This window comes from Pinus tabuliformis, chromosome Q (assembly GCF_031772625.1).
Source record: "Pinus tabuliformis cultivar Carrire ecotype Pingquan chromosome Q, CPIR1, whole genome shotgun sequence".
NCBI lineage: Eukaryota > Viridiplantae > Streptophyta > Pinopsida > Pinales > Pinaceae > Pinus > Pinus tabuliformis.
In genome coordinates, this window is record NC_142296.1 from 1,154,509,011 (window position 1) to 1,154,527,205 (window position 18,195).

Below are 18,195 nucleotides of genomic sequence, written 5' to 3' on the forward strand. Positions count from 1 at the left end.
ATTAGTGTCTTCCCTCTGATAGTTCTTGCTTCCACTTGGAGATTGATGATCTCTTACTCATCCTTGGTCGAATTCAGAGAGGCAAGTGTCACAGGAGAAGTTTCTGGAAGATTCCATGCCTCTCCACCTCGCGGAATGACACTGCCATTTGTCACTTCTCACCCATCGCACCCCATAGAAGGGATTTTTGAAATGTAATGCACCCACAGAGTGTACTTAGGTGAGATACAACGCAGTTTGCCTATGGAGCAGCTAAAATGATCCTGTTTTGACCAGTTTTGAGCAGTTTTTCATGGAGAACTTCTGGAAGAAGCTGTAATCAGTTGACCTTGTTCCTTTAGGGGTTAGAACAAAAATTTTAGGGACTTAGGAGCCCTTGGTTTATGGACATTTCATGCTTGGGGTTGCAGTGCCCAAAAAGGTCTATAACACTCCATCCACCATCATTCAATATTTCAGATCTGTTCGATTTCTCACTTCCCTTGTGCATTTCTGGGCTTCCTTGGCCCAAAAATCATTTTCATAAGCATGCACTGTGTATTTATAGAGTTCAAGGCCTCAACCTTAGCTTCTGGAATTGTGCAGAGGTTTCCCAGGCCTAGCTCCAACTATGCATTACGTAGTTCCCGGAGCTAGCCCTAAGCCTTGGTCACTGAGACTATGCAATGCACAGTCTCACCTGGCCTATGCTGAGACTGAATTGCGCATTGCATAGTTCTAGTCATCTAGACCACCCCACCAACTGTTGGGATTGCACAATGTGCAGTTCTAGCTGGCATCGAGTCACCTTTGTAAGCCAATATTGCACAATCCTCACCAACGCTTGTTGAGTTTGTTTCTTGGTATTTTCTTGAAGTTATCTTGGTTTCAAGCTAACATTTTCATGCCATGAGTGTCCCCTCTGTCTCCAGGTACAATAGTTGTTGAGAAACTCTCGAGTAGTTATAAGTAGCATGGATTCCAAGAGAACTACACCAAATAATACTGTCGAGAGTAGCACTGGGGAAGCAGTTGAACAAGTTTCAATGAATTTGCCAGATTATGCAGACACTCAGTTGTTCATTGAGAAGGGCATGAAGTTAACATGGAAGGAGATCAAGGATATCTTTGTAGGGGACTTCAAGGAATATCTAGAGGATCGAAAAGTTTATATCAGTGTCCACTAGTCAGGATTACATAAGGTTTCATGCAGGTACCATGCCTTCCCATGTGCAGACGTCATCCATTGGATTTTTTCTCACACACATCCATATACTATGAAATTGAGTCGTTATAGTGGCATAGATCTTGCCGCCTTCAAGGTAGAGAACTATCAACAAATGTATAATTTACCTCAGCTAGTGAACTGCATGGACTCACTTTTCTATGCCACCCACAACTTTGTGAACACTAGATTTAACACCCTCCTCACACATATAGCCAATTTTCCAACCAACTTGGGTAAACATGCGATGAGAGGCTACTATGATTGGATTCAACCTCCTATGTGACATTAAGGAAGTGCAATCGATGAAAACATCAACCAACCTATCCATATCAGCAACATAACCCTCATGAGACATGTCCGTAATTCATACATCTTGTCCCTAGGTCACACTGATGTTTTGGGCACATTAAGCCTCAATCGCTCCCATGTTATATGCAAGAGAGCATCCAAAAACCCAAAGTCACTCTCATAGGCTTTCCTTCTAGTGACCAAAGACTAAATTTGTTAGTGCTATGCCAGTGACCCCGAGATTTCAGCCACGTTCTCAATCCCAGAGCCTAGGGCACTTACCAGAATGGAATGATAGCTTAAGATCAGTAAAAGAACAGGGTAACAATGGTGCAAAAGAAATAACTTAAAGAAGACCTTAATCATACCCCTACTAGCCATGGTAGGCATTTCGTCAAACATGTCATCAACATGTAACCTACATGTGTAAACAACAAGATTAAGTGTAGGGATCTCATACTTATCTAAGAATCACTATGAACCATTGTTCCCTCATGTCATTTGTTGCATTATCATCCATTAGGCCATAGATACATTATCCATTCATTTATAAGAAAAAACATGCTGAGAGCCATACATAGCTATTGTCATAAAACACACATATAATCGACACAATAACAAAAAAAATACTGATGAAAGTATAACCATATAGACCACATATAATCCATCAAAATGCTCATAGAAATACAAAGAAAAATAACCTTTCATTAATGATGCAGAAATGAAACCTGGGATGGGACTTCCATGTTCCACCCAACCATAGAATGGATGAGCCAAATCACTCTTCATCCATTCACCCCCATGCCATATTCCAAGCATGAATGTGGGACTCAAACCAAAAGAACCAACCAGGGCGTACTGAGGCTAAACCACCTTACCATCATCAATAAAAACCAGGCTTTACCGTAATGCATCCTAGATCACTAGGCCAACGTAATGAACACATAATAACAAGATTTACCTTGATCTCCACCTAATCACTAGGCCAAACAAGCATGGATTCCACCAGATTTCTCCACCTACACTGTTATGAATTTTCCTATCTCCTAGTCTCTTAGGCTTTACTGTAATCCAAACCCAGATCACTAGGCACTAAACCAAGACCCACTCTCTAGGCTTTATCGCATATCCCAAACTTTGAAATAGTAGGCCCAACAGAGAGAAAACCACCTCTTGGCTTTACCGTATATCTTTCCATTCATCATAAATGATTCCTAGGCCCACTGAGGTAACACAATCCTAGCTTTATCGCAATTCTGGCTTAGGGGTAACTAGGCCAGTGGCTTTACCATGATTCACAGTCTAGTTAAGGGACCACTAGGCCATGTGCTCTATCATTTGAGGATCAACTCCACTCAGCTTCGGATCCATCTGACAATCCAACTCAACCAAAACATGAGAACCGCATCACACCATGGATATCCAGAAATTCCAAGGCCATGTTGAAAACACTATTACACCTTGAAAATCCCATGCCACAAAAACAATTGAACCACATGCAATACTATGCATGCCAAATCTAGAAAGAAAAATACACTTGAAAATTGATACTTACAATTAATCCTACTGTAGTTTCTTGATCTTTCCTTTCTCTTCTTGATCATTGCTTCCTCTTGCCTTCTTTTCCTTTCTTTCTCCAATTCCAAAATGCTCCAAGAAAACTCTAAGTGTTCAAGAGTGAGATATAGAGAGATAATAATGAGAGAGATCCAAAACTCAATTGAAAAAATGTTACCAACTAATCTTCAAAAGACTTTTTATGAATGAGGCCTCTATTTTCTTCATTTTCCATTATTTTCGTTCAATTTCCTCCTCACATGCAACTTGTGACCTTTCACCTCCCTTTTCTCCTAATTTCCATTATTTTCATAAATAAATGTGCCAAAAATGCTATTTTTCCTTTCAAAGCCTTAGCCATTTGCTTTGCTAATTTCATTAGCCATGAACAACCAAATGAACACCCCCTAGGATGTCTTGCCCAACATTTAGCTTAGAATAAGTGTCCCATACAATGCCTAAAATGGAATCACCCCCAATGACTCCTGATAATTTTTGTTGTATGTGAACTCTACCAAGGGGAGATAATCTTCCCACTTTTGCTACTGATGCATCACATACATCCTCAACATGTCCTTCAATATCTTGTTGACCCTTTCTGTCTGTCCATCTGTCTGCGGATGATAAGTTGTACTAAAGGCCAAATCTTTGCCCAAACTTGCAAATAACGCCTTCCAAAACCTAGAAGTGAACTTCATATCTGTATTTGACACAATCTTCTTTGGAACACCATGCAACCTAACCACATCTATGATGAATAGTTGTGCCACACCGCTAGCTGAGAATGTAGACTTCACCAGAATGAAATGTGCAACCTTTGTTAACCTGTCCAAAACAACCATGATGGAATCATGCTGCCTTAGTGTCTTCGGAAACCCTGTAATGAAATCCATGGAAATGGCCTCACATTTCCACTCTAGAATCGCAATCAGCTGTAGTAGTCCACCTGGATGTTTTCACTCTACCTTCACTCACTGAAAATAAAAACACCTAGCGACAAACTCTACTACATCCTTCTTCATATTAGACCAATAATAATTTCTCTTCACTATAGTCAATGTCTTATGATAACCTAGGTGACCTGAATAAGGTTTCACATGAAACTCCCTCAAGATCTCCTTCTTGATCTCACTGTTATCTGGCACATATATCCTATCCTTGAATATGACCAATCCGTCCACTATAAGACACTAATCCATACCATATGCACCTGCACCTGTATCTATTCTTGTACCTGCACTACCACCTGTACCTATTCTTGTACCTTTACTACCACATGTACTTGTACCACTACTTGTACATGTACTTGCACATATACTAACACCTGTACCTATACTAGTACCCTGCTGCAACATGTGAACAATATCCATATACTTGACATCTTTCTGGCATGCCTACAAGATCCTATCCTATATATCTATCCCTTATGAGCTCATAACTTCCAAGTGATTTACTTGTACCCACCTGCTAAGAGAATCTACCACCCTTGTCTCTTTACATTTGATGTACTTGATATTGAAATCAAACTAACTAATCATGGCCAACTATCTAGCCTACCTAGAATTTAGATTCAGTTGGTCAAACAAATATCTCAACCCAGTATAATCCCTCATAAGTACAAACCTCTTGCCAGGAAGATAGTGTCTCCACATCTTCAATGCATGTATGATCACTACTAACTCAATATCATGTGTTGGATAGTTCTTCTCATGCTTGTTTAGTTTTTGTGACTCATAGCATACCATATGTCCATCTTACATAAGGACTCCACCAAGTCCTCTCTTGCAATAATTTGTCCACTACAAACTCTTTGTCTGGATCTACAATCTGTAGCACCAGTGCATGTGTCAACAACTACTTAAGCTTCTCAAATCTAGCCTCACACTCCTTTGTCCATTAAAATTTCTTACCATTCCTCTACAATGATGTAATAGGATAAACAATCTGTGAGAAGTTCCAGATGAACCTTGGGATAATAGCCTACTAGACCCATGAAAGATCTCACCTCATCCACACTCTTAGGAGCTACCTACTCCATGATGGATCTTATCTTCTCTGGATCTATTGCAATGCCCTCCTTGTAGAAAACATGTCCCAAGCAACGTACCTTAGTCCAAAAGAAACTACATTTCCTCAACTTAGTGTTGGGGAAAAGTGATTGCCTATCATTTAATTTGTCAACCCGGGGGTTTCATAAACTTGTGAAGCATGTGTGCACTGTATGTGCTAGAAATTGTCTTTCAGTTTAGATCAATCTAACTAGAAAATAATTAAAACCAGTTCATCTAATCTATGAAATCAAATAATGAAAATGAAATTCAACTAACCTATGAAATCAAAAACAACTAATGTATTCTTAGTTACTCCAACATTCAATTACGAAGTGTTACCTTCTTGAGATGATGTGTAAGCAACTATTTATACTTTAACTTCTAATGTCCTAGAAAAGCAAGTAAAGTGTGCAGAAAATAACTCAGGAATTGCATGTATTAAATATTCAATCATTCAATCTTGAAATATGATTAAATCAATTTCTTAAAATGATCTTTAAGAATATAAGTTAATGCAATTAAATGAGATCTTAAAAGCAAATATAAAAGCATGAAAAAGTAAAGCTCAATGATTTCATAGGTTGAACATTCAATCACCCAATTTGAAGTCACCTTCTTGACTTGATCCTTTATTCAATTATACAATGAATTGATGGTTCAATCTAAGAAAGTAAATAACAGAACATGAAAGGAAACTAAATAACTATGAGCCCTTGCCTCAAACTTAATCCAATTAGAAATACATAAATCTTCCTTATTGAAATGTTTTTAGAAAAGCAAATATTACAAAGTCATTCTAAAACTAATACTAAGAAAGCAAATGAACTTTAATCTATAAAATCAATTAAAGATCACAATATTTAGATGACCATTCCAATGGTGTATGAGGATGGAAAGTGAAGAGGCTCCATATGCAAGCAAAACTAAATATTCAAATCTCCAAGTATAAGCTCCAAATTTTCTATTAAAAACATGAGCATTTCCCCAATTTTACACATGTCTTCAAAGGAAAAGGCTCTCCCATTTATACAAAAACATAAGAAGCTACCCTATTTAATGAGGATCCACTAAAATCTCATATAGCTACAACCAAATAGCTCATAATGAGACACATATCCCCTAGGTGTCTCATAGAGTTCTAATCCAAATAAGAAATGACGAGACACCTCACAGAGTTACAGTACAAATAGGACACATATCCTTATTTGACCTTTATCCAAATCTCCTTTGAAGGGAATTCTAATTTTAGCATTGGAGGCCACATAAGGGTGCTTTGGAAGCTTCCAAATAACCTACACATGTCATGAAACTCAAGCCACATATATAGATACATGAAACCATGTTAATTTCCAAGTTTTTAATCATAAATTCACCTTAAACACATAAAATAAATAACTTTGGTAAATAAGGATCCTAACCCATATATTTATGAAAATGGTGGCTAATGAAATATTATATGGTAATGGAGTTACAACATGTGAGTGAAATGGTGGCGATAAAGGTGAAAGTGGATGTCATTTTAAAGACATTTTGGAGGCCCAACATACACCCCAACTAGAGTAATTGCATGTCCTCATTCAAATATTGCATTAATTCCTTTGATTTGCTCACAACGTCTTTTCTTTTGAATGAGCTTGGCTTATATCATATGTCCTTAAAATTTTCATTTGAAAATTTAGTTTATTTTTGCAAAGCATTCCTTGTCATACATTGAATTGCAACATGTTTGGTTGGTTCTTGTGTTTCAACCAAATTCTAATTGGTATTGGTTCTTGCGTTTCAATACCTTGTTTCTTTTTGTTGCAGCAAGATTCATTGAACATATTTAAGAATGCATATTTAAAATCAACCATATAGTGTGCTCTTAATTTAGACATTATTTTCAAATCATATAGCTTTTTGAGCCATAATGCAATCATAATTGATTAGGACAAGTATGTTAGGATGAAATGAAAATGTGTGATGGTGTATGATATATGAATATGAAATGATGTCCCTTCCCCCCAACTAAAGATATGACAATGTGAAAGAGGAAGTGAGGAATTTCCCAAAGTTACAATTTTAGTATTTTAAGGAATTGCATGACTAAAAATTAGAAAACCACATACCTTCACTTACCTTCAATGTGCATGAGTTATGTAAATTGAAGAGTGTGGCTACTTCTGGATCATGGAATGAAATGTAGAATTCATCTGCTTCTTGGTTGCATAAATGGTGGATGAGGTTGTGAAGTGGATTCTTTATTTCTGTTGCTAAATCTGTTGTATCTGCTGCAAAATGCTGAAATGATATAGTCTTCAATCACTATAAAACTGATTGTAGAACTCTATTCATGTGAATAAATGTGTCAGTGTCGAGCATGAAGAGAGTTCATTAGATTACCGATCATTGATGAATGTCGTTAACCAATGCGAAGCAAACTCGCCATTAATGTCAACAAGTGCCAAGGTACCTAAGTACATTGTCTGAAGGGCGAATAAATGAGCCGATGTCGAGCCACTTGCAAGATCCAACGATCAAGGGAAATTGATGTATTTCCATGATTGTTGGCGAGAGAGCCTATCATTAAGGCATACAAGCCTCAAGGTACAAATGAGGACTCTAGCCCTGAACCTAGATAATGTGTCGATGTCGATAGGCCATGGCTTGTTAGAAGGAAGACCTTAAGGAATCCTCCATCATCTAACATGAGCATGAAACAATGATTTTGAAGGACTATGAATGGAAAATTTTGCAGTAGATAAAGGTTTATTTATCAGAAAGGAAAATGACAAGTGAATGGAAAGTAAAAGGACAAATCAACATGTAAGAAAGTTGAATGTCTTTATGAAAATGGGTTATGAGTTAGTGAAAGCAAGGTAGGAAAATATAGTTTCTATGAATAAAAATGAGTAGTGAAGGAAAACGAGATGAGAATTTTATTGACTGACTAAGTGAAATGCAATGCGAATGCAAACAAAATGAGATGAAGGTTTTATTGAATAAAGGAGTATGGATGCAATGGAAACACTGTCCTTTGAAAGGATTGCAACTATTGGATCTGATATGCGTTAGCATGTTCTCATGCATTGATGTTTCATCTCTGTTGTTGCTCTGATCTTGTGAAATAAATGTAGTCTTTGAGAAACACTATTTGCTTATGGTCATCTGTTATTCCTCCTGGAACCTGCAAAAAACTAGTACTTCTTCTCCAATGGATTATAAAGTTATAAAAAATAGAAAGGTGATCAATTTCTCTGTTAATGACATTTACATAAAAAAAAATAAGAATTGGTACTATTAAACAAGTTCGTAAAAGAAAACCAAAAGAGTTTATACTTGTGTCGAAAGTAGTGCCTCAAGTCACCTGTTGTTTTTTTTTTAGCAATGTTTTCATTCTTTACTATTTCAAAATCTGATAATAGCTTCTTCATTTTGTAGATCTCGTCGAGATCTTTCCAACGATGCTTGAATCATTGAATTCCGATGTTGTATGAGAAAGTTAGACTGTTTTGAAATTTTTATGAAACAATGAAAATTGTCATAAAAATGTGGCATGGGAACATGATGCTACAGTGAAAGATGATGTAAGCATATGAAATGGCATGTTGATCATGAATTTCTGGTTAGAATTCATTGTTTGAAAAATAAATTATTGGGTTAGATGTATAGCTGCAAAATTATTTTCCAGTTGCAGAATGTGCACAGTTTCTGTAGCTAAAATCTTGAACAAACAACCCAAGGCAATAAATAATCAAAAATGAATTCAAAGAGCAAGAAACAACGTTGTGGTTTACTGGAACCAAAATCAAGTGATAATTGCAATGCCTCTTTCAATATATATATATATATATATATATATATATATATATATATATATATATATATATATATATATATATATATATATATATATATATATATATATATATATTAATTTTCGCCTCTTTCACAATATATATTATTTAATTAATTTATTTTAATTTTCTTTATAAAAAATAAACTATAATAAAGAAAATGATTTTTTTTGTTTTTTTGTTTTTTAACCATGAGACTCATAGGGAATGAGACACATATGTGTCTAAAATTAGCTTTATTAAATCAGATTGGACTCTTAGACCTCATACCATGTGGAGTAGAGTTTGCTATTGACTTGGATTATTTTAAAATTAAATTTATTAAATCTAATTGGACTCTTAGACCACATACCATGTGGAGCAGAGTTTTTTATTCACTTGGATTTTTCTGCTTTCAACTTGCCTTGTTAAAACAGTTCAAAACAAATCATTTTTCCCTCACGCAATCTGCAAAATGGAGCTATGAAGAACCCTTCATTTCTCCCAAATGGTTAGGAATCCAAGGAAATGGTTTTTGGTTTATTAAATTCATCGTGTTCCCGATAAAATCCATGTTCTATTTTTTTTTATATTCACCTTGGTTTTCTCAGAAACTTCGTTTTAAAATCGGGTGTCAAGACAGTTTACGCTTTCTAGAAATTACATTTTCTACAAAAATAAATTTCAGATTTCTCCTAAACGGTTGCAAAATCCAGGAAACCATTCATAGGTTACCTAGTTTCCCCTGTTCCAGAGAAAACACATGTCTTAGTTTTTTTAGATTCGCTTTGGTTTGATCAGAAAATTAGTTTTAAAATCAAGTGTCTATGCTGCTGTGTTTTCTAGAAATGTTCCCATGATTTTTGATTTGCGGGTTTTGAAGGTTGGGCTTGTGGCTACATGGATGTCTTATAGCAAAGGAAAAGAGAAGATCTAACTCTTGCATTACATAGGTAAGGATTTTTTCACATGGATTTGCAAATCGTACAATAGCTAAATAATTTTTATGATATACTAACAAAATAATTTCTTTTTCTGATCCTCCAGGTCACACTAAGTGCAGAAGGAGAGCATACTAGAGAGATTTATTTTGTTAGCATAGTCAAGATTTTGTCAATCAATTCATCTATAAATTTTACAAAAATAAAATGAAAAGGCTTGATCTCATACTTTAAATTATCATTTGTGATCTTCGCTTGCGCTCTTTGTTCTCAACCATTTGTTTTATTGCAAATTTTTCCTACCAAGGGTTAGTAGATGGGTGGTTCTTACTGCACCATAAAACATCAAATTTATCCTAAAAATTAACATATATATATATATATATATATATATATATATATATATATATATATATATATATATATATATATATATATATATATATATATATATACTATATCTATATCTATATTATATAGATATATTCATGACTACCTTTTAAAGAATATTCATGCTTCCAATGAAGCCATTTTACGGATTAGAATTTTTGAAATCGACTTGACCTTTCGATTTTCAACAAGGATATCTTGAAGAATGGATGAATGTTGTGGTGTAACCGCTTTTTGATACGATTTCTTAATCTAGTCTTTGGGCTGCATTCTAGATCCTCTGTCCATAAATGGTTAGTAAAAAAAAACAAATAAAATACACTCTAAACTGGAAGCTAGTTCCTATGCACACTTCCTTGGAAACGATGCCAAAATGTGGGGGCAAAGTGATTTCCTATGATTTAATTTTTCAACCCGGGGGTTTCGTAAACTTGTGAAGCATACATGCACTGTATGTGCTAGAAATTGTCTTTCAATTTAGATCAATCTAACTACAAAATAATGAAAACCAGTTCATCTAATCTATGAAATCAATTAATGAAAATGAAATTCAACTAACCTATGAAATAAAAAACAACTAATGTATTCTTATTTACTCCAGCATTCAATTATGAAGTGTTACCTTCTTAAGATGATGTGTAAGAAACTATTTATACTTTAACTTCTAATGTCCTAGAAAAGCAAGTAAAGTGTGAAGAAAATAAGTGAGTAATTGCATGTATTAAATATTCAATCATTCAATCTTGAAATGTGATTAAATAAATTTCTTAAAATTATCTTTAAGAATATCAGTTAATGCAATTAAATGAGGATCTTAAAAGCAAATATAAAAGAATGAAAAAGTAAAGCTCAATGATTTAGGTTGAACATTCAATCACCCAATTTGAAGTCACCTTCTTCGTCTGATCCTTTATTCAATTATACAGTGAATTGATGGTTTAATCTAAGAAAGTAAATAACAGAACATGAAAGGAAACTAAATAGCTATGATCCCTTGCCTCAAACTTAATCCAATTAGAAAATACGTAAATTTTCCTTATTGAAATGTTTTTAGAAAAGCAAAGATTACACAGTCATTCTAAAACTAATACTAAGAAAGCAAATGAACTTTATTCTATTAAAGCAATTAAATCTCACAATCATTAGATGACCATTCCAATGGTATATGAGGATGGAAAGTGAAGAAGCTCCATATGAAAGCAAAACTAAATCTTCAAATCTCCAAGTATAAGCTCCAAATTCTCTATTAAAAGCATGAGAATTTCCCCAAATTTACACATGCCTTCAAAGGAAAAGGCTCTCCTATTTATACAAAAACATAAGAAGCTACCCTATTTAATGAGGATCCACTAAAATCTCAGATAGTTACAACCAAATAGCTCATAATGAGACACATCCCCTAGGTGTCTCATAGAGTTCTAATGCAAATAAGAAATGATGAGACACCTCATACAACTACAATCCAAATAGGACACATATCCTTCTTTGACCTTTATCCAAATATCCTTTGAAGGGAATTCGAATTTGAGCATTGGAGGCCACATAAGTGTGCTTTGGAAGCTTCCAAATAACCTACACATGTCATGAAACTCTAGCCACATATATAGATAAATGAAACCATGTTAATTTCCTAGTTTTTAATCATAAATTCACTTTAAACACATAAAATAAATAACTTTGGTAAATAAGGATCCTAACCCATATATTTATGAAAATGGTGGCTAATGAAAGATTATATGGTTATGGAGTTGCGACATGTGAGTGAAATGGTGGCGATAAAGGTGGAAGTGGATGTCATTTTAAAGACATTTTGGAGGCCCAACACTTAGCATACAACTGATTCTCCCTCAACAAACTCAACATTGCTGCTAAATGCTCCACATGCTCTTCCTTATTTTTAGAATATACCAGTATATCATCAATAAACAAGATAAAAAATTATTCAAATATGGATGAAACACACTATTCACCAAGAACATAAATGTAGCTGGAGCATTAATTAGGCCAAATGGAACTACAACAAACTCATAATTCCCATACTTGGTCCAGAAAGTTGTCTTGTAAATGTCTTCCTCTTTGATGCATACTTGATGGTATCCAGGTCTAAAATAGATCTTTGAGAACACTGCTTCTCCCTCCATCGGATCGAACAAGTCAGAAATCCTGAGTAAAGGGTACCTATTATTGATAGTCACTTTCATCAACTGCCTGTAGTCAATGCATAATCTGAGTGTTCCATCTTTCTTATTCACGAACATTACTGATGCACCCCATGGTGATACACTTGGTCTCATTTATCCCTTGTCCAACATTTCCTTCAACTATAGCTTCAACTCAACCAACTCAGGTGTGCTCATCCTGTAAGGTGCTTTTGATGCTGGAGCTATCCCTGACACTATCTCAATAGAAAAGTCTTCCTCCCCGTGAGGTGGCAACTATGTATTGTCCTCAGGAAATACATCTTAAAAATACTAAAAAACTAGGTACTTGCTCAACACATCTACATCCTCAACCTCCTTACCCTTATCCCTAGAAATGTGCGCTGCACATAACATACACCATTTCCCATGGCTACACTTTGCTTGCATAGCTGTCACCATCCTAATTGATATGGATTTCTTCTTACCCTACAAGACTCTTAGCTCTCCATTGTCATCAACACACTCAATGGATTTGTCATAATAGTCTACCTTGGTTGTATCTATGCCCAACAACATATTATATGATCCCAATGGTAATACATTGAAATGTGCTATGGTAGGCATACCATTTAAATCAAATGCACAATATATTACCCAATGAGAACTCACTTCTTTGTACCTGTAACCAACTACACTAACCAAGACTCTACATGCAACTCTTTACTCAAACCACACTTATCCACCAAGTCAGGACTAACATAGCTATAATTATATCTAGTGTTAAAAAAAATAGAAATAATCTGATTACAAAGCTTACTATCCATCTCAATGATAGATACCTAGTGTTCTACCTGTCTGTTGCCCACTATTGCATAGATACGAGGGATGATCTGCCCAACATCCCCAACAGTTTGTGCCTCCTGCGCAATGCATATCTGAGTCCTACCGCCCTGATTCTGTGGAAAATCTCTCTTAAGGTGTTCCTTGCCACGTGTCCAACACTCCAATAGACCAGTACCAACACCTCTTTGTTGTTTTTGCGACTCATGTCCCTGTCTAGCCGCATTAAATCTCTTTTGCGGTGCCACATTTTCCTTCTCCTCTGCATGCTGAAGCCTTGTCCTCTTAGGCTTACCTTTGTCTTTTTCCTTCCATCCTCGATGAGATTCATTCTTACGCTTTGATTGTTCATAAAAATTATTTAATTTCCTGATAACTTCCTCAAGTGACCAAGGATCATCATACTCAATTCGATCTCTAAATTCCAATGGAAAAACACTCAAAAATCATTGAAATTTATCCTTCTCATCATTAAGATAAGGTATATACCTCAATAGCTCAAGAAACTTGGTCGTGTACTCTTTATCTGTCATTGATCCCATCCTTATCTCATATAATTCCTTGTCCTTACTATCATAGTACCTCTCTGATAAGTACTTCCTAAAAACCCTCTTGAAATCCTACCAACTCAAATCATCTATCCTAATGTCTCTAACCTGCTTAATATATTCCCACCAAATATATTTGTGTACTTGTGAAACTCAAAGAATTTGTTCATCCCAAGTATCCAAGCCTTTGCGTCTTTTGGCTTCTTCACATCTCCATAAAAAGTAGGTAGCTTCGCTTTCTTAAACTCATCTAGCAAGTATCCCCTATCATTCCTCCTATAAGGATGATAATGATGACGATCATGATGTCTATCAGAATCAAAACTAGAATAATACCTGTTCTCATCACCCCTCCTATATGGAGTGTCCAACAACCTGCCATTTCTCACCATGTCAGATCTATATGACCTGTGCCTACCAGGAGACCTAGTTCCATATGCCCACTTAGTTCTATCCTCATGTCCATGGTTGATCCAAAGCAGCCCTTATTGCTGCAAGTCTGACAAAGTTTGGAGTATAGCATTAACCTCTGCTTGTTTCTCTTATGCCTATATGATCCAGTCATTATCTGCCTTACAAATCCTTATCTCTTCCTTCAAGATTCTCAATGTGTCTACCAAATCATAAGAGTTCCCCACACCACGCTTCCCATCTAATTCATAGGGATATTCTATGTAGTCTACCACCTTGCTAGCCATTTGGTCTCTTTCTTACAATGCATAATATGTCAGATAAACCAAATCACAATAGATCAACGTACCTTAGTATAAATTGGGGAGGATACTCATCTGCAAGATCATAAAATTAGCGTGATACATGTATAACATAATCATAACATCATATAGACATATACCAAGTAAGTGCATCAATGCATAAACATCATTCTAGCTAGGGTCTAGTCATAAATGCAAAGCCATATAAATAATGCATGCTATGACCTCATGCATGAAAAAAACCATTACTCAATTGTACACATTGCAACATGCAACCATCAACATGCATAATCAATGCCAAATCAACTACACATACACATAGACACATGTAGTCGAGCATGAGTGATCAATTCTTGTAATCAAACTACAAGACTCATACATGTAATCAAACCTACAAGAATGTAGCCTAACATACAAGGATGTTAGTAGGCAACATAAAATCAACATGTAAGAGACATGTAAAAATATGTAACAAGTCATATACTCATGATGATGCATTCCACAACCTCAACATCAAATTATCCAAGACAACCTTACTTCAACCATAATCAATCATCAAGCAAATGTAACAAGCACACAGAATGCAAGTGTAAGAGGCACACATGCAACTAACATGCATGCATAAAAAACACACACCATCCATCTAGTCCGAGGGGTAAATCATGCTCAGATACCACTTTATAACACCCTCCTCACACATCTACCCAAGTAACCAGCCAACTGGGGTAAACATGCGACAAGAAGATACTATGATTGGATTCAACCTCCTATGTGACCTTAAGGAAGTGGAATCGACAGATAACATCAACCAACCCATCCACATCAGCAACAAAACCATCAGGAGACATGTCAGCCACTTAGACAGCCTGTTCCTAGGTCTCACTAATGTGCTGGACATCTTAAGCTTCATTCGCTTCCATGATATAGACAAGAAAGCATTGAGAAACACAAAGTTTCTCTCACAGGCTTGCCTGGAAGCGATGAGAGACTATATTTTTTAGTGCTATGCCATTGGCCTTGATATTTCAGCCACTTTTTCAGGCCTAGATCCCAGGTCACTACCCATAATGGAATGATAGCTTAATATCAGTCAAAGAAAAATGAAAAAATGATGCAAAAGCAATAAGTTAAAAAAGACCTTAATTAGATCCCTACTAGCCATGATAGGCATTTTGTCAAACATGTCATCAACATGTAACCTACAGGTGTAAACAACATAATTAAGTGTAGGGATGTCATGCTTATCTAAGAATTGATATGAACCATTGTTCCCTCATGTAATTTTCTACATTATCATCTATTAGGCCATATATACATTATCCATTCATTTATAAGAAAAAACATGTTGAGAGCCATACATAGTTATTGTCATAAAACACACATATAACCAGCATAATAACAACATAAATACTCATGAAAGTACAACCATATAGACCACATATAATACATGAAAATCCTTATAGAAACACAAGGAGAAATAACCTTTCATTAATTATGTAAAAACCAAACCCAGGATGGGACTTCTACATTCCACCCAATCACAGAATGGCTAAGCAAAATCTATATTTAGTTATTCACCCTCGTACCATATTCCAAGCATGAATGTGGGACTCAAACCAAAAGAACCAATCAGGGCATACCGAGGCTAAACCACCTCACCCTCATCAATAGAAACCAAGATTTATCATAATCCATCTCAGATCACTAGGCCAACATAATGAACACATCATAATAGGATTCACCATGATCTCCACCCGATCACTAGGCCAAACAAGCATGGATGCCACCAGATTTCTCCACCTACACCGTGATGAATTTTCCCGTCTCTTAGTCTCTCAGGGTTTACTGCAATCCAAACCTGGATCACTAGGCCCTAAAACGAGACCCACTCTCTAAGCTTCACCGCATATACCAAACCCGGGATTAATAGGCCCAATAGAGAGAAAACCACCTCTTAGCTTTACTGTATATCTTGCCATTCAGCGGCAAGGATTCCTAGGCCCATCGAGGCAACAAAATCCTGGCTTTAGCGCAACCCACATCTTGGCTAAGGGGTCATTAGACCAGTGGATTTAACATGATCCACAGAATGGTTCAGGGACCATCAGGCCATGTTCTCTATCATTCAAAGATCCACCCCACTTAGCTTCAAATCCATCTGGCAATCCAGCTCAACCAAAACATGAGAATCCCATCACACGATGGCTATCGAGAAATGGAAAGGCTATGATGAAAACATTATTACACTAGGGAAAACCCATGCCACAACAATAAAAGAACCAAATGCAATACCATGCATGCCAAATCTAGCAAGGAAAATAAACATGAAAATCGTTACCTACAAAGAATTGTGTTGTAGTTTATTGATCCTGCCCATCCTTGCTTGATATTTGCTACCTCTTTCCTTCTTTTCCTTTCTTCCTCCAATGCTAAAATGCTCAAAGAAAACTCTAAGTGTCCAAGAGTGAGAGAGAGAGAGAGAGAGAGAGAGAGAGAGAGAGAGAGATAATGAGAGAGCTCCAAAACTCAACTGAAGAAAGGTTACCAACTAATCCTCAAAAGCCTTTTTATAAATGAGGCCTCTATTTTCTTCATTTTTCACTATTTTCTGACAATTTCCTTCACATGAAACCTATGACCTTTCACCTCCCTTTCCTCCTAATTTCCATTATTTTTATAAATAAATGTGCCAAAAATACCATTTTTCCTTTCCATAGCCTTATCCATTGCCTTTTCCAATTTCCTTATCCATAAACAACCAAATGAACACCCCCTAGGATGTCTTGCCCAACATTTAGCTTGGAATACATGTCCCATCAACCCTGATTATTATTTTTGCATTTATTAACTTTTATTACATGGAATTTTCACCAGGGATGTTACACTAGATATACTGTAAAGCGTTGGGTGAAAGATCCATCGCAGTTCAGAGCAACACCTAATCATGTTTACAAGACAAAGTCACTCAAGAAGGCCTACCGGTTCTTGATCATCTTTGCATGCCTATTATATGGTCAAGAGACCACGAAGACCTTTCTGGAAAATTTGGTGGTTATGTTGGACCAGTTGGTGAGTGATGGGAAGCCATTCAATTGGTCGGTTCTGTTGGCTCTTTAGTTGAAAGTCCATGTGGCTAATGCCTAGAATCATCCCAAGGATGAGCAAGTGAAATTCCACATGTAGGCATATTTACTTGATGCAATATGTGCCTAGCATACGTTTCCTAGGATGGGTTGGACATGGACATCAAAAGATATTGTAGTCAATATTTATTGCAGGTTTCTTTCTAACTATAGCTACCGAGGATTCATGCCGAGGTTGTCTCACCATTTCATCATCCTATTGTACAAGTTGATCTTTAAGAAGGATCCACCTTGCGTGTCCCAAGAATCGATGGAGGTGATACTTAACATTGCAAATTGGTATGCCTGACTCGGTGGTAGCTTCATCATAGTATAGATTGGAGAGAATCCTCCACATATTCTACCAATGTATGCCACATACAATTTTTTCATGCAAGAGGTTTCATACCACCTCTCCACAAGGTTATCATCAGGAGTGCACAAGAAGAAGAAGGCACCATCGCCTGCCCTTCTGTTATGAAACCAGCTCAAGAAAAGATAGAAAAGATAGATCAACGCCTTAGAATTTAGCCTCTTCGAGGGGGAAACCTCCTTTACATTACATAAATGAAAAATTCTTGG

The 18,195-nt window shown here is 36.2% G+C and overlaps 1 protein-coding gene across 1 annotated transcript in view; it reads left to right on the forward strand.

Moving 5' to 3' along the window:
* Positions 1–953: 953 nt before the first annotated feature.
* Positions 954–18,195, forward strand: part of LOC149223741 (sister chromatid cohesion protein PDS5 homolog A-like) — a 98,665-nt gene continuing 81,423 nt past the window's right edge. The window contains exon 1 of the mRNA XM_089387983.1: positions 954–1,145. Within this exon, the coding sequence (XP_089244109.1) occupies positions 954–1,145 (192 nt within the window). The remainder of the gene's footprint in view (positions 1,146–18,195) is intronic.